The 19,378-nt window shown below is 42.2% G+C and overlaps 1 protein-coding gene across 1 annotated transcript; it reads left to right on the top strand.

Annotated features, from left to right (window-relative positions):
- The first annotated feature begins 16,709 nt into the window (after positions 1-16,709).
- On the top strand, positions 16,710-18,033 carry LOC119651190 (omega-amidase NIT2-like). The gene is made up of 5 exons (XM_038054628.1): positions 16,710-16,863; positions 16,927-17,261; positions 17,348-17,516; positions 17,585-17,818; positions 17,879-18,033. The coding sequence occupies exons 1-5, from the start codon at positions 16,854-16,856 to the stop codon at positions 17,965-17,967; spliced, it is 837 nt and encodes a 278-aa protein (XP_037910556.1). The 5' UTR covers positions 16,710-16,853; the 3' UTR covers positions 17,968-18,033.
- Positions 18,034-19,378: the final 1,345 nt, after the last annotated feature.

Below are 19,378 nucleotides of genomic sequence, written 5' to 3'. Positions count from 1 at the left end.
GGGTGGGAGGCGTTATTGAGGGGAGGAATCCATGGTAATTGCCATAAGGTTTTATTTTTTCGGGGTTTGAGGTTGGCAGCACTACTGGTCGTTTTCTATTTACTACTTTCTTCTGTGGAGATATTGTTACAGGGTCGCTGGGTGTCTCGATCGTCAGAGGACATAAACTCACAACACTAACCTGGTTTTCCAGTATTTGGGGTAGTAGACCGGGCCAGCTTGCATTGTTCCATCATTTTAAAGGCGAAACCGGTTAATGATCACTGTGTATTGTGGCATTTCCCTTCCTTGTCCTCTCTCGATCGAGTCTGTAGGTTCTGTAAATATTTTTGAGACAAGGTTTTCATGTAACCCTATACTTAGCACTAGCCGCTTCGAGTCCGTTTAATGCTGTTGTTATAGCCTTCTGAATTTCTCGGTTCAACTGGTTCTTTGTTTAGAGGAAGTTACTACCGTAATCATATAAATCTCGGAACACAGCTATTTATCAGTTTCAAGTATAAATCCTTGGCGACCAAGTATACAGAAACGTAAACGTACCCTTGCAAGCTCGTTGGAGCCGGCATTTCAATATCGGTAACCGTAATTGCCAGTGTAATCCATTAAAAAATGGTGGGCTGGGAGAATTCTTACAGCATTGTTTTGTTAGCATATTTTAGATAGTTAACACATCTACGGTATCACTTAATATTATCTTCTTCTAGTCATTTAGGAGCCAGTATGTGATATCGTTGATCACAAAAAGGTTGGTGCTCCATGGTGGCGGTGGGGAAGAGGGGGCAACAATCCTGCTTCCCAAACCAAAGCCAAGTGGCTGAGGAGAATTTCCATAGTACCCCGGCACGGGGAGAAGCTTCAACACTGATCTGACCTGAATCTGCATGGGGACTCATCTGAAGTGGCAGTAGGTCACCAACCGATTGGCCCCCTAGCGGAGCAAGCAAACAGAGACTTTCGGGCTTCAGACGTTTCAACACTGATGCCGTACTTCATAGTTCGGTAGAGATTTAGGTAGATTTAGTAGGTCTAGTATCCACTAGTATGAATAAACTGAGCCATACACTCAGTATAGACTGGTACTGTTGTGATTGTCTCAGTGGGGCTGTGATCACAAAATCGCTTCGTGTCTTAAGAAGATCGTGGGATTAACTCTACCAGACAGGTACTCACGTAAATCCACAGAAACGTAACTACAAAAAGGCTGTCACGGATGATATTTCTATATGCATCTCGAATAATTAAACGGATAATGTGATGATCTCGGATTAGCATGGCCGAACAATTCTGAATATGCCTTGGTCATCAATGCATGAATACAAACTACTTACCTTTTTCAGCAATAGATGACCCTTCCTATCTCTTCAATTTCCTTTCCGGGTCGGCTCTGCTTAAATTCGATGATGGAATTAAATCCTTTCAGCCATGTTGGAACCCGGGAGACATATACGACAATTCTTGTTTTAATCCCAGAATCTTAACGTTTCAGAAATCATGGTAAAATAAACTATTAGGTTCTTGCAAATGAAATGGTCGTTTTGGTACTTACATTGAAGCGACTGTAAAGCTTACAATGATTTATTTATTTAGTCAAAGGTGCCAGTCGATTCAAAACACTTTTCCCAGCGAGATTCAAGAGCATGTATGCCAGTTTCGTAGAAGTCCAACTGTCGTGTGTTGAAAAATTCGTTGAAGGCAATTTTGACAGCCTCTTGGTTTCTAAATTGTTTTTCCGCAAAAAAATGATCCAAATGCTTAAAAAAGTGGTGGTCGGTTGGCGTAAGGTCCGGTGGATATGGTGGATGAGACAGAGTCTCATACTGCAATTCGTTCAACTTTTGAGCCATTGTTCTGGATACATGAGGTCGTGCATTGTCGCGAAGGAGTATGACACCATCTCTGTTGACCAATCTCGGCCGTTGAATACTCAATTTTTGGTGTATTTCTTCGGGTTGGGCACAGTATTTCTGTGCATTTATCGTTTCTCCAGGTGCCCAAAAAAGAATAGTGGATAAATCCAGCTGTAGACCACCAAACAGTCACCATTACCTTGTTCGAATGGAGGCTCGGTTTCGACATATGCTTCGGTGGCTCGTCAGGATGTAGCCATTGTTCTGATCGGCGACGATTGTCGTATAATATTCACTTTTCATCACATGTCACTATTCTGTGCAAAAATGGATCGCTCTGTTGCGGGTGAGAAAAGAACTGCAAATTTCCATTCGAAGCGCCATGTTTTGCTCCGTAAGGTCATGCGGAACCCATTTGTAGAGCTTTTTCACCTTTCTAAGTTGTTGCAAGTGCCGGGAAAGTGCTGAATAGTGTACGTCCAGTTTCTTTGAAATGTCTCTCACAGACTGACGTGTGTCGGATTCGACTAGCAAGCGCAGCTCGTCGTTGTCAATCTATGGTCCTGGGTGTCCACGTGGTTCACTTTGAAGGTTTGCGCTGTTAATGTTCTTGGTCGCCTCCGTTGCTTTATGACCGAGTTTGAACTCATGCAGAAAAAGTATACGATCTTGGCTCTTTTCCATCCTTTTTTAAGGTTTTGTGTAAAACAAAACCATATTAAAATCGATTCAATGTCTGTCTGTCTGTCTGTCACACACATTTTTCTCCAAAACGGCCAAACCGATCCGAACGAAATTTGGTGGACAGATGGGAACTATGAAATCCCACGCATACAGTGAGTGGCATAAATTTAGGTGAAGTTTAAAGGGGGGCTCCTCATACATGCAAAGGGGGGATTCAAAATTTTTTTTCACCGGATATAGTTGTGTAGGGTATCAAATGAAAGGTCTCGATTTGTACTTTCCGAAATTGATATTAGTTTTGGCATAGCACTTACTAATACTATATTACTACTTTTTGGAAATTTACTGAAAAACCCCCCTTAAATTCATCCTAGGACTTCCGAATTCCGTATCAGCATAGAGGACAATATTTCGTATATACATGCAAGATTTCGTAGAAATCTGGCAATTAACGCCAAAGTTATAGCAGTTCAAATTTAGCAATTTCGCGCGAATTTACCGCTTCCAAAGCCATGCAAATCAGATGCTGACGTCATAATTACCCGGAATAATTGACATTCGCGTGAAATATTAAAGTCGCATTTATGAAGAACCTACTTATCTGCAGCACTTTTTAAGATTTTGTGTAAAACACTTATGTGAAATCTAATCTTCGAGAGATGTCCTATTCCGGTATCTGCTCAAAAAACTTACTAATAGTATATTATCAACTTTTAGAAATTGACTAAAAAACTCCCCTTAATCTACTCCTAAGTGTACTAAATTTTGCACCGACATAAAGGACAGCCTCACATACAGCATACACATGCCAAGTTTCATGAAAATCCAATTATTGGGAAAGTTATAGCAGTAACTTATCTATTTCGTGCTAATTAACAGCATCCTAAGCCATACAAATAAGATGCTGACGTCATAATTAACGAGAATAATTGAAATTCGAGTGAAATATTAAAATTCCATTCAAGAAGAATCTAATTCTCCCTAGCCCTTTTTAGGGTTTTGTGTGAAACAAAACTTTATTAGAATCGAGACGGTGATGTCTGTCCGTCTGTCCGTCTGTCTGTCTGTCTGTCTGTCTGTCACAGCCGATTTATTCGGAAACGGCTGGGCCGATTGTCACGAAAATTGGTAGCCGTTCCCTTTACATGCAGCAACTGGCGCCATTTTGTGTTAAGTTTAAGGAGGGGCTCCCCATACATGTGAAAGGAGGCTGCAAATTTTTTTTTCACAGAATGTAGCCATGTGGGGTATCAAATAAAAGACCTCAATTAGTACTTTTCGAAACTGGTTCAATATTTGATATTGAGTGACACATAGAGGAGTGAGGGCTCAAAATATGACCACCAAAAAGTGTAACAGGTCTCGTTCTCAGAACCTATCCAACCGAAAAATCTGAAAAAAATCACAATCACAATCTCTACGAAATCTAGGTCTCAAAATATATCCGGTTCCGATATCTGCACAAATAAAGTTAACAATAGTATATTTCCACATTTTAGAAATTTACCCGGGACCCCCCTTATGTTCATCCCAGAAGTACAAAATTTAGCATGCGTATAATGAAGAACATAGTGCACAGTTTGGTCAAGTTTAAAGAAAATCCAATTATTACTAACAAAGTTATAGCGGGTAAAACTTTACCATTTTTTGTGAATTTCGTGCACTCTACAACCCGCATGACGTCATCATCACATATCATTTCGCCAATACCACAACGAAATGAGTTGTTATGGATGGGGTCGCAAAGAATTATTTTGTTTTAGTTTTTTAATCATTTGTATGTGAATATCAATTACTCCAACCAGACATGTGTGTATGTAGGTATATAGTATATGCGTGCTAATGAACTTTGCGGGTAGAGCCGAATTCAAATAGATATAAGAAGTAAATCGGAAATATGGGTACGATCAATTGATATACGTGCATATATGTGTACAGTATTCGGAAATAGGCAGTTTGTTTGTTTAGGGTGAGCGTAATGTGTACGTATGTCTCGTAGTTTGGAAAAATATAAAGGATATGTTGGGTTTGTAGTTATATACGGATAGAGAAATGTGCTTTGAAATTTCTTACATAAGATGAACACAAAACCTTTATACCCGAAGCGCGAGCTTCCGGTATTCCGACTTGTTTATATTTGATGTTGGTTAAATTGTTGGCATTTGCTAATAATATTAAACTGAGAGCGTGAAGCGTATGAGGTTGACCATTATCAACACAGGGCTTCCCATCAAATGATTTATTTAAATCGCTTTCTAAAAAATAGATGGCAATAGAATTTTTAACTATGTGACACGGAACTGTCAGGCTCATCGCTCCTCACATCTTTTTCTTTTTCTTTAGCCTTCAGTTTACAAGCGGGGTCGGCTCGTCGTGATCGGTTTCGTCATTTTAACTTATCAAATGCCTCATCAGGATGTAATCGCGAGACCTTCAAATCCCCATCCAGTGTATCATGCGACCATTGTTTCGGCCGGCTTTTTGGTTCTTTACCATTGACTTCGATGTTCTGACCAATACTGGTTGTTGAATTCACGTTAGCGTGAATTACGTGACCACACCATCGAAAATGCCTCTCTCGCAGTTTTTCCACGATCGGTGCAAATCCATATCGATCGCGGAAATCCTCGTTTCAGACGTGATCAAAACGTGTCACGCCACCAGTGTAATGCAACATTTTCGTCCCCATTACCGCAAGACGCCGTTCATTGTCCTTTATAGTCAACACTCAAACTATAGAGAGCGACAGACGGACGACATTGCAGTAAATTTTAGATTTGGGACGTGCGCTGATACGTCGATCACAAAGAACACCAGTTGGGGAATGTCACTTCATCCAGGTGGCGTTAATGCTTGAAACATTTCATTACGCAGTTCTCCATTGGCTGGTAGCATTGACTCGAGATATTTAAATCGCTCAGTTCTTTCAATGGCAGTAATCTGCCTCTCCAGAAATTTAAATCGCTGAGTTCGGGCAATGGTGGTAACCTGCCCAGAACTGAGCGATTTAAATATCTCGGGTCAATGCTATAAGCCTATTCACTGTTATCAGAACGATTGTCAAAACTGAAATAACGTTGTTATCCGACACCAAAAGTGCCTACTGGTGGTCGTCTGATATAGCAAAGCCGCAACTAACTTCACTTGATTGCAAAATCGGCCATTTTATGTGCAACAACCTAATACTTACTTGCGAGAATATCCATTCACCCTGCTTGATTAATTCATAAGAAGTGGGTAGAGGTTGCACAGTTGACGGAGTTTCTCTGGACTTAATATGCCCTAAACCGAGATATGCCTGATAAAAATCCGGATTTCAATGATCCGGTTCAGGTCTTTTTAAGGTTTTGTGTAAAACCAAACTTTATTTAAATCGGCTTACTATCTGTCTGTCTGCCTGCCTATCTGCCACATGCATTTTTCTCGGAAACGGTTATAGCGATACCGAAAAATCTGAAAAAAATTAAGAAGCTATCACTACATGGTGCCTAGGTTCCGAAATACCCTTCATATCGATGTCTGTTCAAATAAAGTGAATAATAGAATATAACTATAATTTTTAGTAATTGATTGCAAACCTCCTCTTAAGTTCATCCTAGAATCAAGCAGCAATGTAGGCTATAACATAAAGAGAATGATTCTATCAAGTTCGGTGGAAATCGCACTATTATTAATGACGTTATAATAGGTCAAATTGGTCGCTTCTTAGCAAATTCAAGACTTTGAATGTGAGTAAATGGATCACCTGAAGGAGTTTGAACAGCTTGGAAATAAACGTGGAGGACGTAGTGAGTATAAGTGTTTGTTTCTCTTATTTCCCTTCCTCTGCGGGAAAATTTCAACGGAGGGTTAAGTTACAAGTGATTTTCTTGAAAAGGGTCAGACAAAATTCAATGCCACCCAAAATAAATTTCCCACGCTATTGCGGTATTTGAGAAAATTGCGAGGTGCTGAGTGATTCTGTGAGTGTTATGTGAGTTATTATTATTCATTACTACGTTACTTCACTAAAAATATATACAAGGACAATCTAGGGATTTACTGCAATTACTTACATAAGGTGAATTCTCGCCGGCTAACTATTTATTCTTGTGCGATTAATTTGATCGAGATAAGAACTTATGTTGACAAACTTCTTATTATTTGTCTACAGAATAAAATATACGGAGACCGCACACGTGGTATAAATCGTGTGTCAATAGAATTTGTGCATGCTAGGATGAAGTTAAACATTTTTACAACTGTCGAAAATATACATCAATTATCCTTATTTATTTGGGAATCAGACCTTGTTTTATTTGATTTTTTTTATTCTCCCTATTTTTAATCAGTAGTCTTAATATTTTCATTTAAAATTATTTTTTTATTTTGCCTTTTTATTCGTTTTTATGGTATCTGGATTATAATACTTTTATTATAATGCTTTTATTTTAATTTAATTTATTTTCTACTTATTTGAAGTTTTTATTAAAGTCTTTTAGTTTTTATTTCTTCTTCAAGCGAAGGTAGTTGGAAATATTACATTAATAAAAAAAAATATCAATAAATCCGGCTGCCCGTTAAGTGTTTCTGCAACTTACTGAAATAATTGTAACCTTAAATGAGCATAGTTTATTCAAACCATTTCAAGCCAAAGTGGAATACGTGTAATAGGTGTAAAAGCGAATTAGGGAAAATTGTTACTTCACTAAAAATATGTTATTAACCGACGAAGGTCTTTCTACCTAAGAAGAAGGGACCACAATTGTCATAGTTGAATTGAAACGTGAAGCATATCATCAAAACCGATGGAATTTAAAAGTTTGGGCAGGAATTATTTGAGACCAACCTACAGGGTCTTATATTCTCCCAAACGGATTGACAGATGTTATGTTTTTGCGGGATGCCCCGGTGGTCGATTTATTATGAAACGTGCCACTTAACAGAAGGAACAATATGTGATTTCACCTGGATAGGTTGCTTCCATTTAATTTCAGGGGTATTACATCATTTCTTAACCAAAAATAAGATTTGAATAAGATTTGTTACTGCAAAGATATCACTCAGAACGTAATTAAAAGCAATCCGTAATTTCAGTAAAAAACTCTCTTATTGTTTCACAATTTCATGGAAAAATTTAGTGAAGATACTTCGCCGTTGAAAATAAATTCCTTTCTTTAGCTTTATGGTTCACGTTCACGTAACTAATTAACTCAATTAAGATGAATGTTAGGAAAATTTTATCAAGAGAAAACGGAAATTCATTTTTTACGAAAATTAGTACATTGTGTATGTTAAAATTCCATAAAATTTGGGCGAAACATCAAGAGTTTTGGAGAGTAAAACACAATTTTCGTATTTGGAAAACTGTTGCTTCTATACAGCTTACATCATCAGTGGTTTGAGAGTCAGTTTGTTTTTGTCGAAAATTGGACAGGTTTGACAGCCCGCTTATGCCTTACCCGCCCAGCAGTCTTCTGACTGTACGGCTATTGCTTCACCGACAATAATTCAGCCATTTCCAAGTAAAATTTGAATGCCACCAGTAAGATTTGAACCGCGACCTTCCATACGACAGCGTTGGTAACTGAAGGTATAATGCACTCGTTGGCTTGGAGCATCGTTTGCGTTCAGTTGTTTTGGTGGAAAGAAACAGATTCACAATAACCTCTTTGGAGAGGTGTGGGCAAATCATGTGAGGTGATTCTCGCTGCTTTGTCATTATGACCCTATAGGCGTCATCTCAAGGGCATTAAGTCATAACTGTTTGGAGCTGTTCTTTTTGCTTCTTCCAACTTCTTCTTTTAATTCCTCTTGATCGTTCCAGCTGGTATTTTCTCTAATTCTCTGAAAAAGTGTACTTGCAAGGAAAGATGCGTCTCTGGTTGTCTACTGAGGGGTACTTGCCTTCTGGTCATAATAGCATCACATGTTCCCGTCACCCTTTAGATCATATGCGTGGCTTTTTCTTTGGCCGCATCACCTCAGGGGTCGTCAATGTCCTTTAAGGGGTGTGACGTCCCCGAGGTGTCCGAGTAAGTAGTTCTGACCCTCTAACTGGCAGTATGCTTGAGAACGCCTCTCGGTGAAGAACGAACCAGGAGTGACCGGTACACGTCGGGATGCACTGCCAGTCCCCTGAGCCATCGACAGCTCTCTGTCGACGTCGATGATGTGATGCAATGTGACGTGTAGCCACCCCCTTCGGGACTTTGGTCGGGTACTGTGCATTGAACCGGTGTTAGTAGACTGCGTTGCCCCGAGTGAGCGCTGAATCGTCCGTAAATTCTAGGAACTGGGGTAGGGGCTGTGTCCCCGTGGGTATACCCGTTCCTGACTATTGTGGCCTGCTCCCACTAGATGCGCTGGTAAGATTTCCATGGAGAATAAACCAAAACCAACAAAAAAAAATTGTCGAAATATCAGCCAAGAAGGAAGAGCTGAGTACGTTGGAGCACAGCACAAAACTACGTCGTTCATCGCAGCGATCAGCGAAAGAGGCAGAGAGGGCTGATATTCCCGATGTGACACCGCCCAAATAAAGAGGCAGCCTTACTAAGTGGCCTGGCTGACGGTTCTGGAAAAAAATCCAGTCGGAATCGGTAGCCCTGAGTAGGTGCATTCTGCCACGAACCGAGTGGAAGTGCAGTCGACTGTCCTAACTAGAGCCGAAGAGGGAAGGCTTATCAGGAAATGCGCGGTAGTGGTGAAGCGTATGCGGTCGGCAACGTTCCGCCAGAGGAACGTTAGCGAAGGTGTCAAAAACGGGCTGGTGGAACCGGAGGAACTATTGGATAGCATCTCCTTCTACAGGCGAATGCGGAGAACAGCGTAAGATGATTAGAAATCAGAAACAGCCGCATTCCCCGCTAAGAACGTTACTTGCGCCAAACGGACCGCTAATAGCCCACTTCAAAGCGAACTGGGAAAAAAACGGAAAAGGGACGGGTGGCTGAAGGAGACTTTCCAGGGCCCAAAAAAGAAGGCGAAGAAGGATAAACGTAAACCACTGACTACGTCGCCAGAGACCCGTTTGTCCACAGACAAAGAGGCTGCAAACAAAAAGCCAGAAAAGACGAGGAAACGAAGAAGTGCTAGACCGTCGGTTCTGTTCATTAAGCCGACGGAAGGCAAGGCATTTGCGGAAGTCCTTTGTGAAATCCGCTACAGGATGAAACCTGAAGACAACGAAGCAGAGATGTCTTCCATACGGAAAACCAGGGTTGGCGGAGTCCTCGTCGAACTGGGCCCAAAGACGACTAACAAGAGTACGTTCTGCGAAGCTGTAAAGGGGTTTATGGGAGAGAAGACTCTTGTTTCTAGCCTAGAGCTCATGTGCTCAATAGAAATCGGTGATCTTAGCTGCCTCACAGAAAAGGCTGAAGTGAAGGAGGCGGTAAAGCGTGAATGTCCAGAGGTAACCAATGCCCGGATAAGTATCTCATCTGTGAATTCTAGAGGTCAAAAACTCGCCTTGCTGCCGCGTACGATACGAGGAAACTTCTTAGCAGCGGTAAAATCAAAATTGGGTGGGTTTTATGCAGGGTACGAATGCGGATAGTCCCCACCAAGTGCTGCAGGTGTCTGCACTATGGACACACGTCAGCAACTTTCAAGGAACCGGACAGGAGAGAAGCATGCCGGAGATGCGGTCAGGTATAATAGGTCACCAAGCGAAGACCTGCAATAAAAGCGAAAGATGCATTCTCTGCAGGGATCATGGCGTGTCCGGTGAAAGCGTTCGAGACGGTGTCCAATCTTTAGGGTGGAACTGGAAAGGGCTGGGGCGTGAATCCCATGATACGCATTTTACGAATTAATATGCACCAGAGTGCAACCGCTCACCAATTGCTAGGGCAGTTCGCTGCAGAGGTAAATGTTGATGTAGTGCTAATTAGCGAGCAATACCGAAACAGGGATCCGGCCTCATAGCATCTTGACTTATTGCGCACCGCCTCTATCTGGGTTTGGGACGACGTTCGACTTCGTGTTCGTGCCCAAGGCCAAGGGAATGGGTTCATCTGGATTCGATGTTTAGGTATAACGTTTTTTAGCGTTTGCCTGACGCCGAATGAGACGATGCCGGACTTTCGGTGGCGGCTTGATGTTCTGGACGACGCCGTTCCGAGCACGGAGGGGTAAATCCTGGTAGGCGGTGATTTTAATGTTGGACCTTTCAATGGGCATACCTCAGCCGGACTCCCGAGGGAAACAGATTTTGAAAATGGCAGCGAGAACCGGGTTCGTAGTTCCACGCCAACGTTTCGGCGCCCAGGGTGTGAAAGAAGCATTTCTGACATCACTTTTGCGTCGGAATTTCTGCGATCATCTGTGGACGGGTGGCGAGTCCTGGAAGACTTCTCGGCAAGTGACCATTAGTACATAACGTTTGAAGTGATTGGCACTACTTGCGGGCGAGCTCCCCCTGAATGTAGAAGGTCGCGGGGGTGGACATCGGGAAGAAGGCAGAACCGCGCTGGAGGGCACACCGGAGCTGAAACCATCGTAAATTCAATGATGAACGTGATAACGACGGCGTGTGAGGCTTCCAGCCGCGACAAGCCTTTTATGTACTGGTGTACGGCAGGACACCCCGCAGTGCGACAAATAAAAGCAAAGCTCTCGGCTGGCAGAACCTGATCAACGAAGTGAATGAGGAATCGTGGGGACAGTTCGTGGCTTGTTGCCCGGAAAATCGGGGCTCTGCGGAAGCCCTACATACTAAATATCGATCAGATGGACAACATTGTACAGGTTGATGACAATAGCGCGGAAAGCGTCGTGGATTGCCCCATTTTCACAGTGAGAGAGCTCAAAGAAACTCTCATTATGAAAAACGAGAAAGTGCCAGGTCCTGATGGCCTCCCGGCGGAAGTCTAAAAACTGGTGTTCCGTCAATGGCCAGACTTTCTGCTTGGGACGTTCAACGCTTGCTTGAAGGAGGGCATTTTTCCTTCTCGCTGCAAGATGGCCAGACTCGCGCTGATCAGCAAGGGAAAAGGAGACCGCCAGCTCCCGTCTGACTCACTGAAGCGATCCATGCTGCCGAGGACTTACTCCCGAGGTAGTTCGGGTTTAGAGCAGGGAGATCTACAGTGGATGCTATCATGGAGGTCACAGATGCGGTTCATCGAGCCGAGGCACACAGCCGCCGTTCTCGACGGATAGTGCTCCTCATAACGCTTGATATTAGAAATGCCTTCAATTCCGTAAGATGGACAGATATGCTAGGCATATTAGAAAATTCATTTCGTGTGCCAAGCTACCTCTTGCGGATAATGAGGGATTATCTGAAAGACAGCTCCCTGCTCTATGAGACGCTAATGGGCCAGATGAGGATTGAAATCACGTCGGGGGTAGCACAGGGATCCATCCTAGGGCCCGACCTCTGGAACGCTTCCTACGATAGTTTGCTGAGACTCGATATGCCGAAGAGTCGCGCCTGGTCGGTTATGCAGATGACGTTGCGGCACTTTTTGCCGGACGTACCGTTGAACAGACGCAAAGCAGACTTAGCATATTGATGCGACGGGTAAGCGGATGGATGACTGCTCATTGTGTCAGCCTTGCGCTGGAAAAAAAACCGAAGAAGCCATCTTGACCAGAAAGAGAATCCCGACCCTGCGGCCCATATCGATTGGTGAGTTGACTATAGAGTCAAAACCAGCGATTAGATACCTTGGTTTAATGCTCGACTCGAAGATGAGCTTGTTGGAGCAAATCAAAGCGGCAGCGGCCAGGGCTTAAGCTGGAGCCTCCGGTAATAGCGAATGCTGGGGGCCCTATATCTACCAGGAGACGTCGCCTTTTGGGAGCAACGCAGTCGGTTCTACTCTATGGCGCGGAGGTATGGGCTGATGCCTTTTACTAGGATTGTGTGTTCTGCAATGGAGTGGCGGACGACGCTGAACACACCTTTTTCTCTTGCGGGAAGTGGTAGAGCTTTCGTCAGCAACTTTATGCAGACACAGGTGAGCTCTTAGGGATTTTCTTATTTCGAAAGAGATTGGACTCGACCCTCCACTTTCCCCTCCCGTTGGTGAAAGGGATTCCCTGACTTGAAGGCTCCCAAATCCACAGTTCCAGGCTAGTTCTCTGATGACAGGGAGGTGTTTAGTTGGTAGCTCGACAGCGTACTGTTGCGTAAATGCATTCACCTACCCTAATCCAAAAAAAATCATCTAAAATTATGTTGGGCTTCAGGGCTTTGGATGTTAGGCATAGCATACGCCCCAGAACCCTCCGTTTGAAACTGTATGGGGCTTTGACATTCGTGAGTACTACGTCTAGTTCCGCGAATGCTTTGAGGGGGACACGACCTCACACATTCGTTGTCCGGCTGCCCCATTCAAGAGCCAATGCAATAAAATCCACTGTACTCTAGCCTTCGTAATCAGAACGCTCACCGTATTCTCATGCTCGGTAAGTGTAGCGCTGGGTGGAGCGTAGTAGCTATACAGGCATGTAGATTGAGTTTAGATCTGATGAATTCATCCTTCAGATGCTCTGGAAGACTAGTTCTTTCCAGGCCTATAGTATCGACATATATCGCACAGATGGTTTTCGAGGTTTGCGACATCTGGCAGTGGTTGAGGTTAATTTATAACTGATGCCGATGGTCCACATTCTCGTTCCCGTTACACAGTAGGCAATTAGGATCAGCTCCACAGTCCTCGTGGATATTGCCGTTCGTTCCGTATCTCCAGGATTGCTTCGCCTGTCATTTGAATTAGTACACGCCTTTGCAATGTGCCCGAAGTCAAAACATCTAAATCACCTCTTCAGTGCTACCTGTTCCTTAAGTCTATGCATAATCTAGCCTTACTTCTTACTTTCCCCCTTGCTAATAATTTGAGGGCTGTCACCGCTGGTAGGTTGATTATGACGGTTTGTGTTCCACCGGCTTTTCTTAGCATTGTCACCGCTGAATCTCATAGTCAGAAAATGTCCTTCATTGACGTTTTCACCGCTGATTCCTGAAGTCCGTTAAAGTTGAAATGTTTTTTTTAAGCATTGCTAGCTTCCTTCTTCGTTGTGATCTCATTAAGAATTTGTTCTCGATTACATCCTTGAATTTTTTGAGCTTGAAGAGACTTTCCGAGAACCGGCTAATGCGGCTAAAATTGCCTGTCAAATTGGTGAGTTCGACCGTTTGTTTAGAGATGATAATAAACTCCGGTCTTATCCTCATCTGATCTCTCCTTTTCTGCGGTGCCAACTTTTTCCAGTCTTCCAAATCTTCCTTGTGGAATCCATTCTCATTCTGCAGAGTCGCCTAATACGGGAATAGAGATCCAGGGCTATGCTGATCGCATTTTGTTAATTTATAGGAGATAGAATATTGCGATCCTAATCGATGGCCAGGTGAACTCGCACAATAAGGTGTGGATACTCTCTTACTCTCTTACTGGCTTCTAACCTAATTTGATCCAAAATATTAGGTTAGAAGCCAGTAAGTTTTCTAGGAAGGGAGTTAACGCTAACTGGATCATGAACTAAGGAATCGATGAGGGACTCATGGCCTTTACAAAAAGGAAAAGGGAGTAATGGCCGAGGGAACTATATTGGGCGAACCTATCAGGAGTTGAACGGTTCTGGGTGCTCAAATGAAACCAAGCGCTAGCAGCATTATTCACTCGGCTCGTCCAACAAGGCCTGGGTACTTTAGGTTCCAGGCGATGCTGGGCTGGAAGGTAACGAGATAGCAGACGAATTAGCCAAGAAGGGAGCAGGGACGCCTTTACACGGGCCACAACTCTTCGGTGGAACCGGAAACGGTTTCATTTCTATGACTTAAAGAAATGAAGAGGAACGGTTGAGGGAACTATACTGGGCGGGCCTCCCAGGGATGAAGTAGTCCAGTGTGCTTATTGGGGGATACGAACCCATACGCACAAAGGATTGCTTAAACGTCACCAAAAAGAACCTCCGAATCATAGTGGAAATTCTCATTGGTGATTGTCGGCTGAACTATCACCTAGGGAAGCGGGGAAGTCTACGGACACTGCCTGCATGTTTTGTGAGGAGTATGGCGAAACCTCTATACACGTCCTGGGACAGTGTCCGGCACTTGTGCAAAGTAGGTCGAGGCATCTGGGAGAACACTTAATACCAGATGCAAAGCTGAAAGATCTGGAAGTAGGGAACATACTAAAGTTCCTGACGGTTATACGCCTGCTTGAGATACTATGATCAATAGGTACACTATAACCAGTAAAACGGGCACAATAGTTCTTTAAGGGCGCGGTGCAACTTTCGCTTAACAGAATAGTATTAATAATCTTAGGCGCATGGTGGAAATACCTACGGGTAATTTCAGGATAATCACTTGGGGAAGCTGTTGATACCCGGGAGCACTAACTACAGATTTTTTGGGGAGAGTGATGAAACCTCCGAATTTATTTTGGGACAATCACCGGCATTTGCGCACCTGGGAGAATACTTGATACCAGATGCCAGGCGAAAATATCTAGAAGTGGGAAACATCTCAAAATTCCAGTTAGTTATAGAGATGATCGACATATAATACAGTTAATAAGTACATTGGATGATCAACAAAATGACACAATAGTTGGTGAAATCTAAATCAATTTGTGAATAGCTGTTCCTAATGGTTGGAGGAATTGTTTCAATGTAACTTTTACTCAGTTTCTGTCCGGCACGTACACACATGTCTAAGTAGTTTACATTCTGAGGTTATCACAACGTGTCTGAGTGAAATTACTTCATCAGTTAAAGTTCAACCACGTTGACTCCAATTTAAATTTGAAACAAGTCGGAATACCGGAAGCTCGTGCTTCGGGTATAAAGGTTTTGTGTTCATCTTATCTAAGAAATTTCAACGCACATTTTTCTCCCCGTATACAGCTACAAAACTACGAGACATACGTACATATTACAGCCATAGATGTTACGCTCACCCTAAACAAACAAACTGCCTATTTTCGAATACTGTACACATATAGGCACGCATATAAATTGATCGTAGCCATATTTCCGATTTACTTCTTATATTTATCTGAATTAAGCTCTACCCCCAAAGTTCATTAGCACGCATATACTATATACGTACATATACACATGTCTCGTTGGAATAATTGATATTCATATACAAATGATTAAAGAACTAAAACAAAATAATTCTTTTCCACCCAATTCATACGAACTTACTTCGTTGTGGTATTGACGAATGGATATGCGATGATGACATCATCAGGTTGTAGAGTGCACGAAATTCACAAAAAATTGTAAAGTTTGACCTCCTATAACTTTGTTAATAATAGTTGGATTTTCCTCAAACTTGACCAAATTGTGCATTATATTCTTCATTATACCCATGCCAAATTTTGTACTTCTGCAACGAACATAAGGGGGGTGCCGGGTAAATTTCTAAAATATGGAAATATACTATTATTAACTTTATTTGTGCAGATATCGGAACCGGATATATTTTGAGGCCTAGATTTCATAGAGATGCACTATTGAGATTTTTTTCAGATTTTTCGGTTGGATAGGTTCTGAGAACGAGACCTGTTACACTTTTTGGGGGTCATATTTTGAGCCCTCACTCCCCTATGTTTCACTCAATATCAAATAATGAACCAGTTTCGAAAAGTACTAATTGAGACCTTTCATTTGATACCCCACATGGCCACATTTTAGGAAAAAAAATTTTGCACCCTTCTTTCACATGTATGCGGAGTCCCCCTTAAACTTAACACAAAATGGCGGCAGTTGCTGCATGTAAAGGGAACAGCAGATCACATACTCCCACCAATTTTCGTGACAATCGGTTCAGCCGTTTCCGAATAAATCGGCTGTGACAGACAGACAGACAGACAGACAGACAGACAGACAGACAGACAGACAGACAGACAGACAGACAGACAGACAGACAGACAGACAGACGGACAGACAGACATCGAATCGATTCTAATAAGGTTTTGTTTCACACAAAACCTTAAAAAGTCATGAGCAAATGCGCATTACTATATATGCACATCCCGTCAAGTAGAAGGGAAGTTATGGAGAGAGTAAGTGCCATCCCCATCCATTTTCGATGTAATAAGTCCGGGCTGTTATCTCCGATCCAAGATTAATAATTGTTTTCTTTTGTTATCAAATAGTTTACAAACTAGACGCAACCAGCTAAGCGCCGGAATTAATCTACGTTGTAGTGGAGGAATAAGGGTTATCGTTGTGACCTGGCCAGCTTGTAAATTCTTTTTAGAAAAGTGTCATTTTCACGAATTTTTCGCCATATAAAAGGCAGTGGCTGGATGTGTCGATCAGCAGTAGCGGTTTTGTTCAGGGAAACGCACCAGTGCCTTCATTACCCATAAAATGGCGAAAAGTGAGTTTATTAAAAGTGTTTGCAATTAATCATAGTTACGCTTTTCGTTTGTCACAATTCCAGCCACGAGAATTGCTCTCATCCAACATTACATATCCGAAAATAAAGATGAAAACCTTGAGCACGTTGTAGAGAGGGTTCGTCAGGTTTGCAGGGAATCGAACCCAAGGATTGTTGCTTTGCCCGAGTGCTTCAACACTCCTTATGCAACCAACTACTTCGCTGGTTACTCGGAACCTGTCCCAAGTGGACCCACTTGTAAGCGACTAGCAGCTCTAGCGAAAGAGTTGAATATTTACTTTGTGGCAGGATCCATCCCCGAAAAGGATGGTGACAAAGTTTATAACTGCGCAACAGTTTGGTCTCCAGAAGGAAAACTGCTAGGGAAACATCGGAAGGTAAATGCGCTTTTAAAATTTGGAAATTTGTGTCAAGATGTAGCGTTACGATTCAATTTTGTAAGTAAGCGTGCCTTCCATTACAGGTTCACTTGTACGATACCGCCATTGTAGGCGATATTGTTTTCACTGAATCAGATGGTTTCACACCTGGAAGTGACTTCACGGTCGTCGAAATGGACGGGCATAAAGTCGGGATTGGTATTTGCAACGATATGCGATTTGATGAATTCTGCCGTTCATACCGTAACAAAGGTAAAACTTAGATATGTCTTCAGTTTCTAATAGTATACTACAACAGAGTGCACCCCATTTTCCAACAGGATGCGAAATGTTGATCTGGCCATTTGCTTTAGTTGTCTCGCAAGGCCTTAGTCATTTCGAGATGATGTTGCGAACTAGAGCTCTCGACAACCAAATGTATGTTTGCGGTATTTCCGCAGCCCGGGATGAGAAATCAGTGTGTGTCCAATGGGGTCACTCCATGGTGGTAAACCCTTGGGGGCGAATTGTCCAAGAAGCCGGCATTGGATCTGAAGTTGTTGTTGCCGACATTGGTATGTTCTATTTGAGCGTATTTCAGGGTACGTTTTTAATCCTTATTTCGGTACTTGCAGATTGGAAACTTTTGGAGGAATGCCGACACCAGGTCCCACTCTTTGAGCAACGCCGCACTGATTTGTACGATTGCAAGCCAAAGAAGTAAAGTAATCATAAGTGTAACTAAGATGCAATAAGAAACGTAAATAAAAGGATTTTATATAAATATAAATGTTTTTATATTTTGGAAGAAATGTTGGGATTATCGGCACAGTTCTTTGTAACTTACGGAGGTTTTTGAAAATAGGGGTCGTTTGCGTTAAGTCATTCAATTTTAGTTTGGTTTTTTGCACATTACTTTGCTACAAGTATGTATTTTTATTTTATGGACAAATAAAAGCTTCACTCCTTGGAAAACATAGTAATAGAATTTGAAATAATAAAAAACTTGTTTTTAAGGTTTTGTGTGAAACAAAACCTTATTAGAATCGATTCGATGTCTGTCTGTCCGTCTGTCTGTCTGTCTGTCTGTCTGTCTGTCTGTCTGTCTGTCTGTCTGTCTGTCCGTCTGTCTGTCTGTCTGTCTGTCTGTCTGTCACACCCGATTTATTCGGAAAGGGCTGAACCGATTGTCACGAAAATTGGTAGGAGTATGTAATCTGCCGTTCCCTTTACATGCAGCAACTGACGCCATTTTGTAGCAAGTTTAAGGGGGGCTCCCCATACATGTGAAAGGAGGGTGCAAAATTTTTTTTCATAAAATGTGGCCATGTGGGGTATCAGATGAAAGGTCTCAATTAGTACTTTTCGAAACTGGTTCAATATTTGATATCGGGTGAAACATAGGGGAGTGAGGGCTCAAAATATGACCCACAAAAAGTGTAACAGGTCTCGTTCTCAGAACCTATCCAACCGAAAAATCTGAAAAAAATCACAGTAGTGCATCTCTACGAAATCTAGGCCTCAAAATATATCCGGTTCCGATATCTGCACAAATAAAGTTAATAATAGTATATTTCTACATTTTAGAAATTTACCCGGCACCCCCCCCTTATGTTCATCCCAGAAGTACAAATTTTGGCATGCATATAATGAAGAATATAGTGCACAGTTTCGTCAAGTTTGAAGAAAATCCAACTATTATTGACAAAGTTATAGGGGGTAAAACTTTACCATTTTTTGTGAATTTCGCGCACTCTTCATGCGTGACTGCATGACGTCATCATCACATATCAATTCGTCAATACCACAAGGAAATGAGTTCTTATGAATGGGGTCCCAAAGAATTATTTTGTTTTAGTTTTTTAGTCATTTGTATATGAATATCAACTGTGTATGTAGGTATATAGTAGATGCGTGCTAATGAACTTTGCGGGTAGTGCCTATTCAGATAGATATAAGAAGTAAATCGGAAATATGAGTACGATCAATTTATATACGTGCATATATGTGTACGGTATTCGGAAATAGGCAGTTTGTTTGTTTAGGCTGAGCGTAATATCTATGGCTGTAATATGTACGTATGTATCGTAGTTTGGGAAAATATGAAGGAATATGTTGGGTTTGTAGCTATATAC

Source organism: Hermetia illucens, chromosome 3 (genome assembly GCF_905115235.1).
Source record: "Hermetia illucens chromosome 3, iHerIll2.2.curated.20191125, whole genome shotgun sequence".
NCBI classification, from domain to species: Eukaryota; Metazoa; Arthropoda; class Insecta; order Diptera; family Stratiomyidae; genus Hermetia; species Hermetia illucens.
The sequence above is the reverse complement of the archived record's forward strand: the minus strand, read 5'-3'. Positions and strand labels throughout refer to the sequence as shown.